We start from the raw sequence: 17,321 nt of genomic DNA, 5'->3' as shown, positions 1-17,321 counted from the left end.
TGTCTAGCCAACACACTCTAGGACAGTGGATTCCAAAATTGTTTGATGGCAACCTCCTGTCCCAGTGACCCTAAACACTGGTACATGCAGGGTTATAACCAGTCTTTTTGACATGCTGTGTTTATTCATAGAGTTTCCAGCACATAAGGATTTTCTCATATAAAAAAAGTTTGTTTTCTAGAACATTCTTGATTGTTTCCTAATACAAAAGAAATTTTGGCAACAGAATGTAATAAGCTCCAAAAATAAAACTCATTTGGAACAGCTAGGAATGCATAAAAATCAAATGTTATTAATTTAGATTAAAAAAAATAAAATTTGTACATGTGATAATTGAGCTATAAAATTGCAATACCGTCTGTATCGCATTCAGATAAGAGTTTGTGCTTAACAACAGGCTCCTGCTGCTCTGCTTGATAAACAAGGATTGGATGTGAATGGACTCAGACATTACTATATTGAAGCAAATATACACAGCGTTCTGCATTAATTACTATGTCAATAATCCATCATAATGTGCCAGTGAAGTTGCCCCCTTATAACACTGATATTTCCTTTTCTGAGACTGTCCCATCCGTGACTCTCAGGAACACCCTCATCTGGGGTGTGACTTGGATTTGGAAACTTTTCATTGAGTGGGGACAAAGGAGACATTGAGTGGTTCCTCTTTTTCTCGCCCATCTCAGCGGTCCAGTTTAAGGCTCTGGAACATGTTGCCCCCACCACACCGGCCCTGACCCGGCAGCAGACCATCATAGGTGCCTCGGTCAAGTCCCCCGAGCACCAGGCCAAGCCAGTCAGCATGCTGGCGCCCTCCAACTCGGGTCGCAGGAAGGAGCCCCCCACACCTGAGGGTGAGCTGCCCCTGGAAACACTAGAGCATGGAGGCCACTGAGGACCGTTGGTGATCACCCCGGTACACGTTCTACACCCATCCTTCGCCTAACAGGGTTCATTCATTCCGTGAAATCTCAGTTTGGCAAAATCCTGTCACGAGGTGTTAGAATTACCGTGATTTCTTAAAGGAAAATATGTAATTTGTTCCTGGACGAAAATTAAAAGTGAACCAAAATGAAAGGTATTATTATGTAGGATGTAGTAGTAATGTAGCTGTAGTAGTTTATGTAAGAAGTATGTAGTGATAACAACAACATATTTTATAATATCTGTGACAAAAAAATATTAAATTCTGTCACTTATTATCTTGAGTATTTGCCCTGGTATCTTGAATTGTGGTGTCAGTTTCTGCACCACTAGAATTGCCTTTGGACTCTTCCAAGCTCGTAAACCACAAGAGAAACACTTCGTTTAACAGTACCGTCTGTGTCTTAATTTTATAATGTTTATTTATATGACTGATAAATTGAGGTGGTATTTACATTTGCAGAGTTTATCTGTCAAACTTACAGTGTAGTGCTATAGTTGTGATTTAGGCTTCTTGATTGGTTGGAAGTTTGTCACATGACAGGAAGTAGGAAGCAGGAAGTAGGTTGTGTTACGACAGAACTGTAGAGCGAAACACATCGTAGGCAGTGTATAAAATGCTCTCTTTGTGGGTGTAAAATAGCGGGGGAAAATGCCCCTGCACTGAATCATAAGCCCTTGTATGGAAAACATGGTACGGTATATGTGTTCATAAGCTATTTTAGCTATTTTACTTCACTGTGCGGGACCCTGTTATATGAGAGAAGAGTGTACATGCATTTGCAGTCTCCATCCTGGCACAGTAACTGGGTATGTTCACTGCAGGGGGCATTAGTGATGAGCCCTTTCACACTGTTTCCACCTTGTCTTGGTCTCATACCTGAGCTAAAGCCATGAACATATTTTCGCCCCAGTTGTGTATTAACCCACTTTTACTGTGGTCTGTCTGCTGAGTTCTGTCTGATTCTATGTTCTCAGGCGCCGTGGGAGCAGCTAAAGTGTGGCTTCTGGGTCAAAACGAAAAGCCGTCCACTGTTTGCTTCTTTGTAGTATTTATATGTCCCATGTTAAATGTAGCAACACCTCCGCACTGGGTGGGGGTCCTAGAAAGTGCCCGGAAGCCCACCTGTGTGCCGTGCGTCTTGTCGTGTCCTGCACACATGTCCGATGGCTTCCCGCCCTGCACGCCCTGGGTCCGCGTTCCTGTGCCTTTGAACCGTTGTCTTGTCTCTTTCGCACCCCACAGAGAGAAGGAGGGTCACCTTTGAAAGTAAGTGTGTAGCCCCCCCCGGCAACAAGACCGATTGAATCCCACCCTCCCCTGCTTTTCTGTCCTCTGCCCTCACCTCTTGTTTGCGTAAAGGCCAACGGGCCAGATTTTTAGATGCTTCTGCACCTTGGGAACAGCGGTTCGGTTTGACCTGTCAAATAAGCGAAGGGACATTAGGAATCCACAGTCCGCGGTACGTCATTAATAATGAAGGTTGCACCAGAAGTAATGACCTGAGCTTCGCTGCGATGAGGGGTGTCATAACCGAGAGTTCTGATAGTTCCATCGATCATCTCTCACCCGAATGAAAAATGATGTCGCCTGCTTCATATTTCAGCGCAAAAAAAATGGCCGACACATTGTTTCAGCATCATCTTGTGATGGAAATCGACTGTCTCTTCTCCGATCGTCATGTGATTGTCGTGTTATTGTCACGTGACTGTTGTCAGCTCTCTCTGATGAGTTCATTGTTTTTTTTTTTTCCTCCTTTGTTGCTCCCATTAGGGGCAGTTTGCGGGCAACCACTAAGGGGCGACTGGCAGTTACTGTGCCTGTAAAGCGTTTTATTTCTCATGAGACGCTGCTGGTGGCCACGCACTCTCTCCACATAAACGTTGATGTCGTGTGTGAATGTCAGCTGTGGCAACTTCCTCCTTCACAAGACATTCAATGACCGTGCTTTACCTAAATGTATCTTACTGGCTATTTTTCCTGGCACTGAAATATGAGTGCATGACTGAAACGGACGACGGTTGGCTTTTAGTCCTTAAAGTGTGAGAAGACAGTTTGAGCTACTGGTTACAATACTGGTACAATACTGGTTACCTCCTGTTACAATGCCCTTGATCGAAGTACTTACCTTGAACTGATGCAGAAGAAAATGACCCAGCTGCGTAAGTGGGTAAATGACTGTTAACACTAGAAGTTGCTTTGGAGAAAAGAGCTAATAAATAAATGAACACGCAAGGAAATGTGTAGGACTTGAAGGTTGTAAACAAACACGATGAGCCTGTTCCCAGGTGCAAGGCTGAGGAAATCGGGAGCCATCGCTCACCGCCCCAGACCGCTGCCCTCCATTGTCCCTGTCCCGTCCCTCAGATTGGGGTCACACCTTTGCTTGTTGATTCCCATGCATGTGTCGCTTTTCTCCCTTCCAAAGCTCCTGTTGCAAGCTGGGGGTCCCAGAAGAAGATGCCATGGTTTCATGTTTCTTTTCTTTGTTTGCGTGCCTTCACCCCCTCCCCCATTTCGCGCTATCTGCTCTGTATACTAGCCCACAATGACCATGACAGCGGTGCCTCCTTTATCACTTTTCTCTCCCTTTAAGTCGTTTTTTCCTTACATCAGCAGTTCCCCAACCCTCGTCCAGGCGGTTGACTGAACGTGCCCGCTTTTGTTCCTGCCTTCATCGAAGAATCAGCTACTCTTATAAGATAGCTGCTCATAATGTAAAATTAAAAAGGCCCTCAAATCCCACTGCAGTGTCATTATACTTATAGAAGTACACACTCAGCTTATTTTCGCCCAAAAAGTTGTGGAGATGTGTGTTTGTGTCTGCCGAAGTGAGCAGGATGAGGGTTGGTGACCACTACGTCCTTATTAGAAAAAATTTTGATTGCAGTGTGACAAGCTCAAAATCCTCTTGAAGTGTGTCACGTATGTTCCGTGCTAACATTTGGATATTTTTCCAACTTTGTTAAATTCCAAAAATGTTAATACCAAACATACAGCAACAAAAAATGCCCGTATGCTAATAGAGTAAATACCTCTTGTTTATTGGTTGTGTGAAGCGCTGGGGCGTGGCTAGGAGTAGTGTCCACCCACTTTTACTGTCATTACTGGTCCTGCTAAAAGGAGGGGCGGACCTAGCAGGGATTATACACATACTCCCTCTTGTTATTGGCTGTGTGTGGTGCAAAGGTGGGGCTTAAAATAAAGCTGCTCTTGCTATTGGCTGTGCACAGAGTACGGACGGCGTGTGAAGGAGAGGATTCACCACGGTAGCCAGCACCGCTTCACCGTGGGACTCAACATGAGGGCCACCAAGTGCTCCGTGTGCCTGGACACCGTGCACTTCGGCAGACAGGCTACCACCTGCTTGGGTAGGTACTACCTGCTTAGGTAGGTGCCACCTCACCCTGCCTGGCTTTCCCTCACTCCCAGCATGCAATTCATTCTTGACACCATCTCTCCTCTTCTCACATGTCTGGCTGGGTCAGGTTGGCCCATGATGTTGATCCAGTTCATTGTCACGAACTGAGATTGTTTGAAAGTCCTTGTGTACAGTGAGAACTTTCTGGAAATGACAGGTTCGACCTTGTTGCCCTGTCGAGTTGAATGGCTGTTCTCGGCATGATTAATCACCGGTGCCTGTTCTCTCTTCCCCTTGTGCGTGTTTTCGGCTGCGACCCCTGGCCCTCCTGCCCCCACCCCTCTGTGTTTAACCATGTTTTCTCTCCTGCTTTAGAATGTCGAGCTTTGTGCCATCCAAAATGCTCCCCCTGCCTTCCAGCCACGTGCGGCCCGCCGGTCGAGCACGCCGCGCACTTGGAGGCGCTGTGCCGCGACAAGGCCGGCGCGTCAGGCCAGCAGCCCAAGGAGGCCGGCGGCCACGTGCGTCTGGAGGGCTGGATGAAGCAACCCAGGTGAGCTAATAGCAACTTACTATCATTGGCTGGGCCAGCCTTAGATCCTGGCGTTCGGGGCCAGTCCTGCAGTAATGCCTTTATCTGTACACTTGTTCCTGGTGTTACAAGCACCGAAGTTAAAACTGTTTGAAGGCACAAACATTTTCGGGTTTATTTATCTATTTCTAATGGCATTTTCTTCTGTTTTTGTTTACCTGTTTAGTTTTTTGAGGTGTGCATAAGACTGTTGTTTATCCACCAAGCCATAAGATGGCAGTAAAGTGCAGCTTAGCTGTACAGTTGCCAAGTGCTGGTGATCAATAACAAGATGATGACATTTGTACATGTTGATGGGGCGAATCGGGAAACAGTTGTCATCAAACAGAAATTTTTTCGTGATGAAATCAGTAATTTTAAATTTGTTTTAATTTTAATGTAGTTCAGCAGCAACAGAAATATGCAGTTAAAAAGTCTTTCAAAGTATTATTATTATTATTGCTGTATCCAAGACTTTTACTGCAAATAAATCAAAGATTGTCTCTAGTATTAAGCTTTAGTCATTTGTGACTTTGAGGGGAAAAGTGATATTGCAGTTACGGATGAAACTAGCTATGAACTCTTTTGAGGTCTAAGGTGTGTTCGTACCCTGAGAAGTCAGTGTACTGCTGTTTTCATTTTTATGTGGGGCCATTTATTACCGGTGGTTTTCTCGGCGACGCTTACGTCTGAGATTTCCGGCAGCCTCTTAATCTGTGCTGCTCTCATCGAATCCGAGTGTGAGTGTGCGTCTGTGTGCCGGACAGGAATGGGAAGCGGGGTCCGGTCTGGGAGAGGAGATATGTGGTACTGGATGGGACCAAGCTGGCTGTCTATGAGACAGAGCCACGAGAAGGTAAATAATACAATCTACGCATGTGCTACAGCGTGTTGAGGTCAGTGACAGCTTTATCTGTTTTGCGAGTTTATTGCACAAGTGATTGACAAGTGTTGTCTTGGCCGCTGCTCCCCCTGCGAGCCAAGCTTCCAGTGTGGAATGCATATCTGTATGTTTTAGATTCCGTGAAGCCGCTGGAGGAGTTTGAGCTGTGTCCAACTGAAGCGCATGTGAGCGTGCACGGGGCAGTGGGGGCTTCAGAGCTCATCAACACCTCTAAGTCAGGTACGGACCGAACCCCTCCCTGCGGCCCCGGGCTCGACGGACCCCAGGACGTGTAAACCAAACACATATTGTGTGTGCGCCAAAATTTTCTTTCCTCATTCTCTGGTTACGGCCTTTTCCATGCTGAAGCAAACAGGCGTTGCGGGACGGATGGAAAAACAGGTCGTGTTTTTGCCTGTCCTTCTGCAGACGTCTCCTATGTGCTGAAGGTGGAGTCGCACCCTCACGCCCCCTGCTGGCCGGGCCAGTGCCTGTACTTCATGGCACCCAGCTTCCCAGACAAGCAGCGGTGGGTGGCTGTGCTGGAGTCTGTGGTGGCAGCAGGCCGGGGGTCCCGGGAGAAAGCCGAGGCTGATGCTGTGAGTACTCCGAGAGCCACCTGGGGGTGTCTAGGGTGTGTTTTTTTCTTCGTTTTTTTTAAACACCACAGTAAATTCCAGATTGCAGATTAATGCTCAGTGTAGATGTATTTTCATTCATTTTAAGATTTCATAAAAGTCTCAGATATAGCTACAGTAAATTACCACGAAAATCTTTAATATTTTAAGTACTTTCAAGCTCCGTTAACTCAATCATTCATTATCTGTAACTATTTGTCTTAACGCAGGCATGGCAAGGTCCAGAGCCTATCCTGACAGTGTAGGAAGCGAGGTAGGGTACACCCTGGATGGGGCACCAGCCAATCACAGAGCTATGTTCCACTGAAATTAATTTGACTAAAGATAAAAATACTTAATCTTGACAAACTCTCGTTGACTGATTTGTGACGTAAACACGCAGACCAGAGGCAAGCTGGAAACACTGTTGAGGTGAGTTGAAATAAGGTGCTGCTGCACTCCTCCTCTGCTTGGGTGCTCTTTACTGCCACCTAGCGGTTCGGAGGGTAAACACACATCATGTTCCCTTTGCTGCGGAAATTGTATGAAATAACTAAGTGAAGCTGCGATGGCCTGGCATCCTGTCCAGGGTGTACACCCCGCCTCACACTTGCACCCAGTGCTTCCAGGATAGGCTCCGGTTCACCGTGACCCTGCTCAGGATAAGTGGTTATTGAAATCAGATGGACTGGTTTAGTGAAGAAAATGGAAGTAAAACTATTCACTGTTTGTAATATGAGGAGCTACTGTAATTAAATAAATGCATAAAGATTATACGTGTATATGTATGGTTTTTTTTTTTTGTTTAATTGTTTTACATCAAAAATTGTATGTTTGTTATATTTGCCACAGTGTTGTTTTTGGTCACTCAGAAGTCCCCTGACAATCATTTAACTATGTTACTGATGTGTGGTAAAGGAGCGAAGTGTCGTTTTACCGCTTACTGCTTAGCTTCTTTGACCGGACCAGGGTACAGTTTACACTGGAGCAGGGTATTCTTTAGACCGTAAGATGGAACAGAGAGGAGATGCAAACATCTTTACTTTACACTCTGTCCTTCTTTCTGTGTTGTTAATCGTTTCTCTCTGTCTCTCTGTCTCTCTCCCTCTCTTGCTGTCCCTCTTTGTGTCCCTGTCCCTGTCTCGCTGCTCACACCTCACTCCTCCACGGTGTCTCTCTTTGTGTGTGTTTCTTCTTCACCTGCATATGCTGCTTGTTTGCCTGTTGGTGTGTCGTGGTTGTCCTCTGTGTTTGTAGGCTGTCCTTACAAAAAGACAGGCCGCTCTGTCTCCGCTGGTCCAGGTAAAAGACTGCATGAGTCTCACTGCTCAGTGTCCATCCAAGGAGTGCACGTAGACACACGCACACACAAACACACACGCGCACACACACGGAGGACGTGCTTCCATGCATGAGTCCAACATCTGGTCATAGGTACGAAACTCACCCAGAATCCCCACTCTCATGGTCCACAGCTTCCCTGTTTGGTGTTTGCACCCTTGTTTGGTGACCTGTCTCGGCACTTGTTTGGTACCCTGTATGGACACCTGTCTGTTCCCCTGTCTTATCACCTCTTTGGTCCCCTGTCTGTTCCCCTATCTGGACACCTATCTGATCCCTGTTTGGTCACCTTGCCTGTTCTGTGTCTGTGAATGTCGTGTTTTTTTCTGCTTTTCTGTCTGGTCATTTCTCTGGGGAAAAGCATCAGGACGGTCCAGCTGGAGACAGGGGCAGTAAGCAGCATGTGTCCCTGTCCTGGAGCGCCAGAGACTCCTTGTTTCTCAGGCTACAACACCAGCGCCGATGCGTCGTAGATTTTTTTTTTTTTTTTTTTATTCATATGAAATATCCTGTGGAATACATTACATTTAATTATATTCTTTGCTCATTCTTTTCTGGGCACTGATTTCGGTGTTACTCTGCATTCCAGAAGCTCTTCCAGAAACAACATGTTTACATGTTTTATACTTTGGGACAGAAAAGTGGTGAATGGAGAGTATTTGCTGTTGAGTGCGGAAGAGAGGACAGAGGTTTCGGCCAAGAGACCGAAAAAGTACAAATATTGAAGTCACATGCATTGCACTTCCCACACAGAAAATGCTGGGAAACTCGCTGCTGAAGCTGGAGGGAGACGACCGACTGGACATCAACTGCACCCTGCCACTCACAGACCAGGTATGAGTGGCACCTGTGTCACTGCCACCCCGTACAGATCAGGTACAAGTCCTGTTGTGCTTTTATCACCTGTTCATGTGCAGCAGAAGATTAGAACAATAGACATAGACAAAGTGTTTTAAAGAAACAGCGACTGTCGCATGCTGTTGACATGGCAACGGCTGTTGTATCACCACGTAGTTTTGATTAATCATCCCAAGGTCGGACTGGCTGTGTCGAGGGAGCCGGTGCTTTGAAATAATGAAGACCTGTGTACCTACATGAATTCTGCCTTCATTAGCATATTGCTCACCAGATGGGCGATTAATGCGAGCGGCGGCGGCGGTGCTGCGCTGCAGATGTGGCGCTTTGTGTTCAGTGACATGGAGAACGAGAGGAGCAGGAGAGCAGCTCTCTGTATGGGAACGTAGGGGTCCGGAGGGCCAACATTCAGAACTGCCCTTTAATTACATCTGCCTCCAAACGCTGTACACAGATGGCCTTCAGAAAAAAAAAAAGACTATTAAAATGTAAATGTAGATGTAATATTATGTTAGTTAGCTCATGTTTTTGTCCATAGCAGCTTCTGATGTTTACCACTTTACACCAAGTTCATAATTTTATTTAGTAGAATCTGTCTCTACTTCCCTCACACCACTCTCTACCCAGCTTTTGACAGAACATGGTGATAATCTCACCTGAACCACTGCTACTAAAGGACGTGATCCCCCAGCAAGAGTGCTGAGCACCTCCATGTCTGGCTGCTTGGTGATTCCACTCACAAGGGGTCCAAAATGAATTTTTTTTTTTTTAAGATCTCAGCCTTGGCCACAGGGGATTGGAGCAAACTCCTTCTGTCCCTCAGAGCTGCTGAATCTCTCCCAGCATTCAAGAAGGGTCTCAAACCTATCTCTTTCAGAGCCACTTCTCTCCTGACAGCTACATAAATGAGTCCAACACCATTTGCTATGATTAGCTATGTATTTGCTATTAGAATCTAACTTCCATAGGTAGAGTCAAATGAGCTCCCTCTGCCTCTCATAGCTGATGAATCCCTCAAGTCATAACCATCTAATATGAAAATGTGTCTACTTCCTATTTGAATGTCACTTCTATAGGCAACTATTTGTGCGATGTGAACCGGCAACAGGGGGGTGTCAGAGAGAGTTTGGCTCAGGTGAATCACGTTGTTTCAGTGTTGTGAACACGCTGGAGCCGTGGTTTGATCGCAACCCTTTCGCTCCCTCTACAGGTGGTGCTGGTGGGCTCAGAGGAGGGTCTGTACGCTCTGAATGTGATCAAGAACTCCCTGGCCCACATCCCAGGCCTGGGCTCCGTCTTTCAGATCCAGGTCCTGAAGGATCACGACAAGCTGCTGATGATTACTGGTCAGTGGGGCCATGGGTCCCCCATTGCTGCTCCACCTGTCCATCACCACAGTGCTTCTTTTAACCCCTCCCAGCACTCTTCCCAGTGCCCCTCCCCTGCTGCTTTGATCCTCCTGTTGCCCTTCCCACTGTGCCCGTTGCTTCATTTGTGCCTTCCATTTCTCCTCCCACTGCTCCTGCACCCTTTTTCCCTATTCTGTCGCTCCATCTATTGCCCCTCCTATTGCTCCTCCCCACACCCCTGTTGCTTCTTTTACCCCTCCTGCTGCCCACTTGCTGTGCCTTTGCTCCTCCCACCACCCTCACCTGCTCCACCCCTCTATAGGGGGCACATATTTTCATCTATAATAATGGAACAGGACCAGCAGGTCATGCAGTGATTAGAGCACTGCCTTCAGATCTGAAGGTTACTGGTTCCAATCCCACCTACTGCTCTATTGCCTTTGAGCAAGGCACTTACCCTATAACTGGTACCGTGAAAATTACCCAGCTGTTTAAATGGGTAAATCTTTGTAAGTAGCCTAACATTGTAAGTCACTTTGGAGAATAGCGAACAGATCTAAATGTAAAATGCTTTCACACATTTGCATAGATTTAATCGCTGCGAATGACTGAAATGAACGAGTGAAAACGCATGTAGCTCCTTCCACACGTCTAAACTTGCTCCTTTACCTCATTAGGATGCTCTTTAAGGCCTTAAACGGTCACCTGATCCTGAATCAGAGCCAAATCGGAGCCGGATGTGACTGAACCCTTGTGCCAGAGACGCTGACGGATGGTTTCTTGTGCAGGGAGCGAGAGGGCGCTTTGCCTGGTCGAGATCAAGCGGCTCAAGCAGACGCTGTCGCAGTCGCACCTCCCGGGCCAATCGGAGCTTTCGCCATACATCTTTGAGACCGTCAAGGGTTGCCATCTCTTTGCTGCAGGGAGGGTAAGACCTCATCGTTTTACCTCGCTCTCTGGAGCCAGTGTGGAAATGTGTCATAATTCCTCAATTCATAGTTCATTTCTATTGTCTACATGACTTCTTGTCCCTTTTGGCTTCAGATCGAAAACGGTCAGTGCATCTGTGCCGCAATGCCTAACAAGATCACCATCTTGCGCTACAACGACAACCTCAACAAGTTCTGCATCAGAAAGGTACGGTGATCATCAGGCCTGCCGTTCCTCCACCTGGGAGGCGTCAGAGCACTGCATTTGCCACCGCGAGCGATCACGGGGTCCCCGATGACCACGAAACCGTGAGGCGTCCATCCTCCGACCAGCAGGACCTCCTGACCTCGCGCTTCCCTCCCGTCTCCCAGGAAATCGAGACCTTGGAGCCGTGCAGCTGCATCCACTTCACCAGCTACAGCATCCTCATCGGCACCAACAAGTTCTACCAGATTGAGATGAAGCAGTATGTTCTGGAAGGTACGGCCACCGGCGTCACGTCCTGACTGGTGGAAAATGGACACTCCTGTGAAGGCAAAAGTGTTGCTCCGGCATCCTGATTGATGCTGCGAAGGGGATCGGTCAGTGATTCGTGACCTTGTCTCACCCGTGACTAGAGTTCCTGGACAAGAATGACATGACGCTGGCCCCTGCCGTCTTCGCCGCCTCGTCCCACAGCTACCCGGTGTCCATCATGCAGGTCAACAGCAGTCCGCAGAAGGACGAGTACCTGCTCTGCTTTCACGGTCAGTCGGCCTCCTCTGCTGTCACTACTCTTTTTCTTCATACACGAACGATACGTTTAAAACAAGTACAACGGAAAGCACATCATCTTTATTATTGTCCATTTTTCTTATTTTAAATCTTTATTATTTTCAGCCTTTATTATTGTCCATCTTTGTCATGGTCTGTCTTGATTATTGTCAATCTGTATTCCTGAGATTTTCTCCAGGTGGGTAGCAGCCACTTCCCATTCACTTGTGTTTTTATTGTTGCTTCGAAACACTGGTAATTTAGTGGTTACTGCTGCTGCCTTTGAACCCAAAGGTCACAGGTTTGAATCCCATGTCTAGCTGCAGTACCTGTGAGCAATTGCTCCAGTACAGTTTACCCGGCTGTATAAAGGGGTAAATCATTGTAAGGTGCTGTGGAGAGAAGCGTCAGCGAAATGAGTCAATGTCAACGTTGAGCATTCCTCACCTGTCTGTTTTCTCTCTCCTGGGTCACGCTGCTTCCTAACGCTGACAGCAGAGTGCGGCTTCTAGCTGCCAGTCTGCTTTACTGAACCCTCGAGAGATTCAGGCTGAGCTCAGCAGAATTCCCATCATGCACATCATGGATGATAATGTGAACATCAGCAGGTCCAGCTTACTCAGCAAAGCCTGGGGTCCATATTAATAACAATTACTGTTCTTCATTTAGCCAGCACCTTTTTCCAAGTCTGTGTTTATCACAAGATATTCCTTTTAAAACAGTCAGGACTCAAATTTACAATAAACTATTTAAATGAATCTATTAGCAAGAGCCTGCAGTTTATGTATCTGACACCACCATGTTGCTTGTTCACGTCCCTCCAGTAGCTCCTATAGAAGTGATATTCAAATAGCAAATACATAGATAATCATAGAAGATGGTGTTGGACTCATTCATGGAGCTGTCAGGAGATCAGGAGAGAAGCGGCTCTGAGGATGATGGGTTGGAGACCCTTGAAAGTTGAAAGGGATTCAGCAGCTCTGAGGGACAGAGGGAGCTCATTCTACCACTTTTGGGACTTAAACTGAGATCCTGTTGGTATCGGGGTGCAGATCCTTTGACCCTCTTTTAGGCCATAACTGGAGTGTTGAACTTGCGGGCAGGAATCTCCCCAGCACCAGGGTCGGACCCCACAGTGACACTGCCACACATGGTCTGCACACCAGTTCTCCCGGAGAGAGAAAACCAGAGTATCCAACAGTGTAAACGGGTAAAGGAAAAAAAAAAAAAAAAACAGACAAAAGCTTTGCTGAGGATGTGTCTTCTGACCTGGAACGTAGTAAAACGTCCAGTCTGCTGGACTTACTGGGCCCCTTTCACCTCAACACCGTGTCCCGCGCACTGTTCCGACCACAGAGTTTGGTGTGTTTGTGGACGCTTGTGGCCGGAGGAGCCGTTCAGAGGACATCCGGTGGAGCCGCCTGCCGCTGGCCTTCGGTGAGTTGACCCGGCGCCGTTGCTATGGTTACTGTTGTTGCTGCTGCTACTACTGATATTATTGTTTCAGGACTGCTGCGTTGTCCCTTTTCCCAGCCTACAGGGAACCCTACCTGTTTGTCACCTACTTCAACTCCTTGGATGTCATCGAGGTGCAGTCGCACACCGGACTGGGGTAAGGCTTGCACCACCGGGACAATGACTTTACACCGTTTACACTGATTGCACAGTGGGCTACAGCCTGGTTTACCATAGCGGACAGGGCCTCATGGAAGTTCGGAGCTTCCGCAGCAGGAGACGAACGGTAACCGAGTGGAGACCGCAGTCTGGGTCTGGTGGCGCGCTGGGTTCCCTCGAGCGCACTGCGCCGGACGAGTGCTGCCGAGTCGGCGTCGTCTGTCTGTCACCACAGGCTGAACTCCTGCCGGTCCATCAAAGAACATACGTCACTGTTGGCTTTGCGCCACTTCCTTTCCATTAATTATTTCAGAAACGTGAAACTGGTCATTTACGCAGTCAGCGACTAACAATGTAGTCCCCCAGAGTGCATAACCACGGTATCAGTTAAACAAAATAGTGACAATTGTGTAATCCTGAGTGATGAAAATGCACTTTTGATGGACGTTTTCAGCATCACGGCTGTTCTTCGACAAATGAACGCAGGTTCACGCGGCGAAGGCCGACAGCACGTCTGACCCGTTCGGTTGGCAGTCGAACGTTCGTGTCGAACAGAAAGCGGAAACTAGCAAAGCTGGTGTTTTTATACCACCTCATTTTACCCTGAAAGGAGTAATTTGGGTACGGAACCTGCTTTTCCCATCCACACACCCATTATGTGTGTTTTCCTGTGTGCGGTCAGTCCCATGGCCCAGGTGCACCTGGACGTCCCCAACCCACGCTACCTGGGCCCGGCCATCTCCTCCGGGGCAATCTACCTGGCATCCTCCTACCAGAACAAGCTGAGGGTGATCTGCTGCAAGGGTAACCTGGTGCGCGAGTCGCGGGACTTGCAGAGGACCGGCTCAAGCCGCAGGTGAGCTTTGCCGTGTCCCTCAGTGTGCCGTACTTACCGAAGTGTGCTTTGTCCACTTTGACGGTTTCTGTGGAAACAATATCACTGGTTTATGGGTGCTGGATCCCGCATGTTGTAGTCAGAGTGTTCTGGGTGGAACTCAGTAAGTTTTGATAAATAGAGAGCAGCGAGATTAGGACTTGGTGGCTTCAGTGGCTCCTCACATCTCTAGGTGTGGTAAACCTTTCGGGTTAAGTCTGGCCTGAAAATCAAAAACCCCTTTTGTAGGCTTGAATGGCCACTCAATAACTCCAGTAAGAATTACCTTGCTGGATAAATGCGGAATCAGCGTAAGAAGCTTAACAGATTTACTTTGGAGAAAAGTGTCAGATGGATAGATGCAAATGATGCTGCAACTGAGCTCTAGTCACACATGGTGCTGAGACTCAACACTTCCACCTACTGTTTATGTAAGAAATCACACCATTAACTTGTGGAGATGGAGGAACAAAAGTGTTGCATTGAATAAGGAAAGAACAGGATTTGTACTCAGGGAAATAGTACATAGATGTTGTGTTTGAGATGTCAAGACTGGAGATCAGGTAAGGGGATAACAGCAAGGAGGCAGGATGAAGAAAATTGTTTTTATTAATGGGAGAATGCTCTTAGTAGAGGTGAGCATTGTTTCCCTACTCAACCCGTTTTCAAGTCTCTCTCTGTCCAGTACCAGCGGTACAGTAAACTGACCTCCACCCTCTCAAACCCTGCATTTACACTGGGGGTAGAAGTGGGATTTTTCAGGTCGTTTGTGGGTTTTGCCTTCTTTTTAGTCCTCAATATGCTGGAACGCTGTCCTGTTTTCTTTCTGCTTCAAACCAACCCCCATCACCACCTGATAAAAGCGCATGTTCTTCTGTGGTAGAAAAGTCTGAGCACTGAATTTTTTAAAACCAACTTCAGAGGAATCGCCGTACTTTTACGCTTTTGGTGATTGTGACAGTGGTAGACGTGACTTTGAAGCGCAAAAGAGCAACCGTCAGTCATCCCAGAGGCCCAAGGTCTGCTTGTAGAGGAGGAGCTGGTGCTTTCGGGTGGTGTTTTGGACCTCAGTAAAGGAAGCAATTGAGCACTTGACCACCTCTGAAACTGAAGCTCAATTCCAGCTGCTGCTCCTCTCACTCTCCTCTGTTGCCAGCAGCCCCAACAAGCGCGGCCCGCCCTCCTACAACGAGCACATCTCCAAGCGCCTGGCGTCGGGACCCGGCACCTCGGGAGCCTCCGAGGGGCTGCACCGTGAGCCCAGCACTCCACACCGCTACCGTGAGGGCCGCACCGAGTTCCGGCGCGACAAGTCGCCCGCGCGGCCGCTGGAGCGGGAGAAATCCCCGGGAAGGATCCTGGACAGCCGGCGAGAGCGCTCCCCGGGCAGGGGCTTCGAGGAGAGGCCACGCCTCCACACGGGCTCCGTGCGCACCCAGCTCACGCCCGTCAACAAGGTAAGCCGAGCGCCACACCGGCCTTTCGCCTCGCCTACGTTCATCTGTAGAGGTCATTTGGGATCGGTGTCTCCGTGCAGGTCTGGGACCAGTCGTCGGTGTGAGTGCTGAAGGAGGGCGCGTCTACCGAGGAGCACCTCCCGCCTCCCGATGTAGAGGGACGGTCCACCGGCTGCGTTCGTGGCTTCTTTGTCGCCGACCACACTCCGCTGTTGCAGTTAGCCCCCCCCCCTCCCTGCGTGCCGACCCCACAACCCCCCGTTCTGTGCACCTCTGTGAAGAAGATCCCAGGTGGATGCAAGAGCGGTCACGGTCACCAACGCTCAGCCCCAGTGACGGCAGTCAGTGCTTTGGGAGGATAGTCTGTTTAGTGCCGTTCCACCTTCTGTATTGTAAATAGAGCAACTCCACTTTTATAGCGACCGAGAAAATGACGCAAAGTCTATTTTTTAAACAAAGAGCGTTTCTTATGGGTCCACCGAGCGATGCAGCTTTTCCCTCCAGAAGCAACGTGAAGCCTCTCGTTTGTGTCGCCATGCTGCTTCTGTGCTGACGAGAGCCCTCGGCCGGTTTTGACCTTTTCAAGCTCCTTTTTGCACATAGCGCACGTACTTTTGTGGTCCAACTGATTGATTGCTTTACTTTGTGCTACTCGGTATTGAGCTTAACCACGTTCTGGTGCGTTGAAGAAAAGTGCTTCTCCTTGACGCTTCCACGTTTTGTACAAATACAGGTATTTGGGCTGCTCCACGCTCACTTTGCCAAGGGAGGGAAATGGTGTCTTTCTCAGCCTGCTGGCAACTACCAGTGGCCAGGGGACACATACAGCATGCGCCACTTCCCGCCCCGAGATAGTGTTTCACACCGACGTGGGTTTCTTTTTTCCAGCACAATCACAGCGATCGAAAGCTGTCGTAAAGTCATTCTGTAAAGCATGAGCAACTTTTAAATGCCGAATTTCAGGTTCCTTGTCCTCTAGGCTCCCTTTTCCCTTTTAAGTAACTGCACACATTGATGTTGAACACCTGCTGTCAGCTTTAGCGTTTTTTTCCAAAATGTACAAGTACATTAAAAACAAAGTACTCCAACGTGTGTGTGGATTCCCTTTATTCACCAGAGACCGAGCCACGGTTGTGTTCTTCATGTGTACGTTTGCACTCATAACAGTGTGAACTCAGTGATCAGAGTTGTCATTTTTGAACGGCTTTTAATAAAACTCATTCTAGAGGTTAAAAAAAAAAGCAAAAGAAGCCAAGGACGGCCGAGGTGTGCATCCTTCACACAGCACCTCCCGTGAGCAATGCAGATGCAAAACTTTATTTCAATTAACGCTACAACAAATGTAAATCTCTTCAAAAGTAAATTCAACACAACAAAAATATTCATACTGAGCAAAGGAGCACTTTTGTCGGTGGTGATTACGGTGTGGAGGCCGAACAGGACACGCTATATACAGCTAAAGGGTCTTTGAGAGGAGACACGACGACTCAAAGTGCTGTACAAAGGAAGGAGGTGAAAACGGAGTGAGGATGAGAACCCCTCCCTCCAGCCAGCAGGTAAGAGGAACCCAGAATAGCCGAGCAAAGGATGTCCCGCATGATAACTCGCCTTCCCCACACGCACACACCCACCTGAACAGTCAGCCAACTGCTCTACTTAATCGTAATACTGTTAAATAAAATTATGCACTTTGATTTTATTAGTCTTTTTAGTGGCAGTGACTAAATTCTTTGTGCGAAAAAAAATCCATGTTTCCTTTTTGCTCTATGCTTTTAAAAAAAAAAAAAAAAA

General features: G+C 47.8%; 1 protein-coding gene across 9 annotated transcripts in view; it reads left to right on the top strand.

Annotated features, from left to right (window-relative positions):
• The window catches only part of citb (citron rho-interacting serine/threonine kinase b), a 59,762-nt gene extending 43,141 nt beyond the window's left edge, over positions 1-16,621 (top strand). For 4 of the 9 annotated variants that reach the window (XM_029259479.1, XM_029259474.1, XM_029259476.1 and 1 more), the window contains exons 23-40: positions 687-854; positions 2,171-2,194; positions 4,159-4,296; positions 4,662-4,839; positions 5,625-5,713; positions 5,876-5,980; positions 6,170-6,339; positions 8,452-8,532; positions 9,764-9,899; positions 10,691-10,830; positions 10,947-11,039; positions 11,204-11,312; positions 11,450-11,578; positions 12,942-13,022; positions 13,119-13,197; positions 13,882-14,055; positions 15,230-15,530; positions 15,611-16,621. In XM_029259479.1, the coding sequence (XP_029115312.1) occupies positions 687-854; positions 2,171-2,194; positions 4,159-4,296; positions 4,662-4,839; positions 5,625-5,713; positions 5,876-5,980; positions 6,170-6,339; positions 8,452-8,532; positions 9,764-9,899; positions 10,691-10,830; positions 10,947-11,039; positions 11,204-11,312; positions 11,450-11,578; positions 12,942-13,022; positions 13,119-13,197; positions 13,882-14,055; positions 15,230-15,530; positions 15,611-15,634 (2,219 nt within the window). In that variant the 3' untranslated portion in view covers positions 15,635-16,621. The remainder of the gene's footprint in view (positions 1-686; positions 855-2,170; positions 2,195-4,158; positions 4,297-4,661; positions 4,840-5,624; positions 5,714-5,875; positions 5,981-6,169; positions 6,340-8,451; positions 8,533-9,763; positions 9,900-10,690; positions 10,831-10,946; positions 11,040-11,203; positions 11,313-11,449; positions 11,579-12,941; positions 13,023-13,118; positions 13,198-13,881; positions 14,056-15,229; positions 15,531-15,610) is intronic. The other 5 variants (XM_029259482.1, XM_029259480.1, XM_029259481.1 and 2 more) reach the window with 4 other exon arrangements.
• Positions 16,622-17,321: the final 700 nt, after the last annotated feature.

This window comes from Scleropages formosus, chromosome 17 (assembly GCF_900964775.1).
Source record: "Scleropages formosus chromosome 17, fSclFor1.1, whole genome shotgun sequence".
Lineage (NCBI taxonomy): Eukaryota > Metazoa > Chordata > Actinopteri > Osteoglossiformes > Osteoglossidae > Scleropages > Scleropages formosus.
The sequence above is the reverse complement of the archived record's forward strand: the minus strand, read 5'-3'. Positions and strand labels throughout refer to the sequence as shown.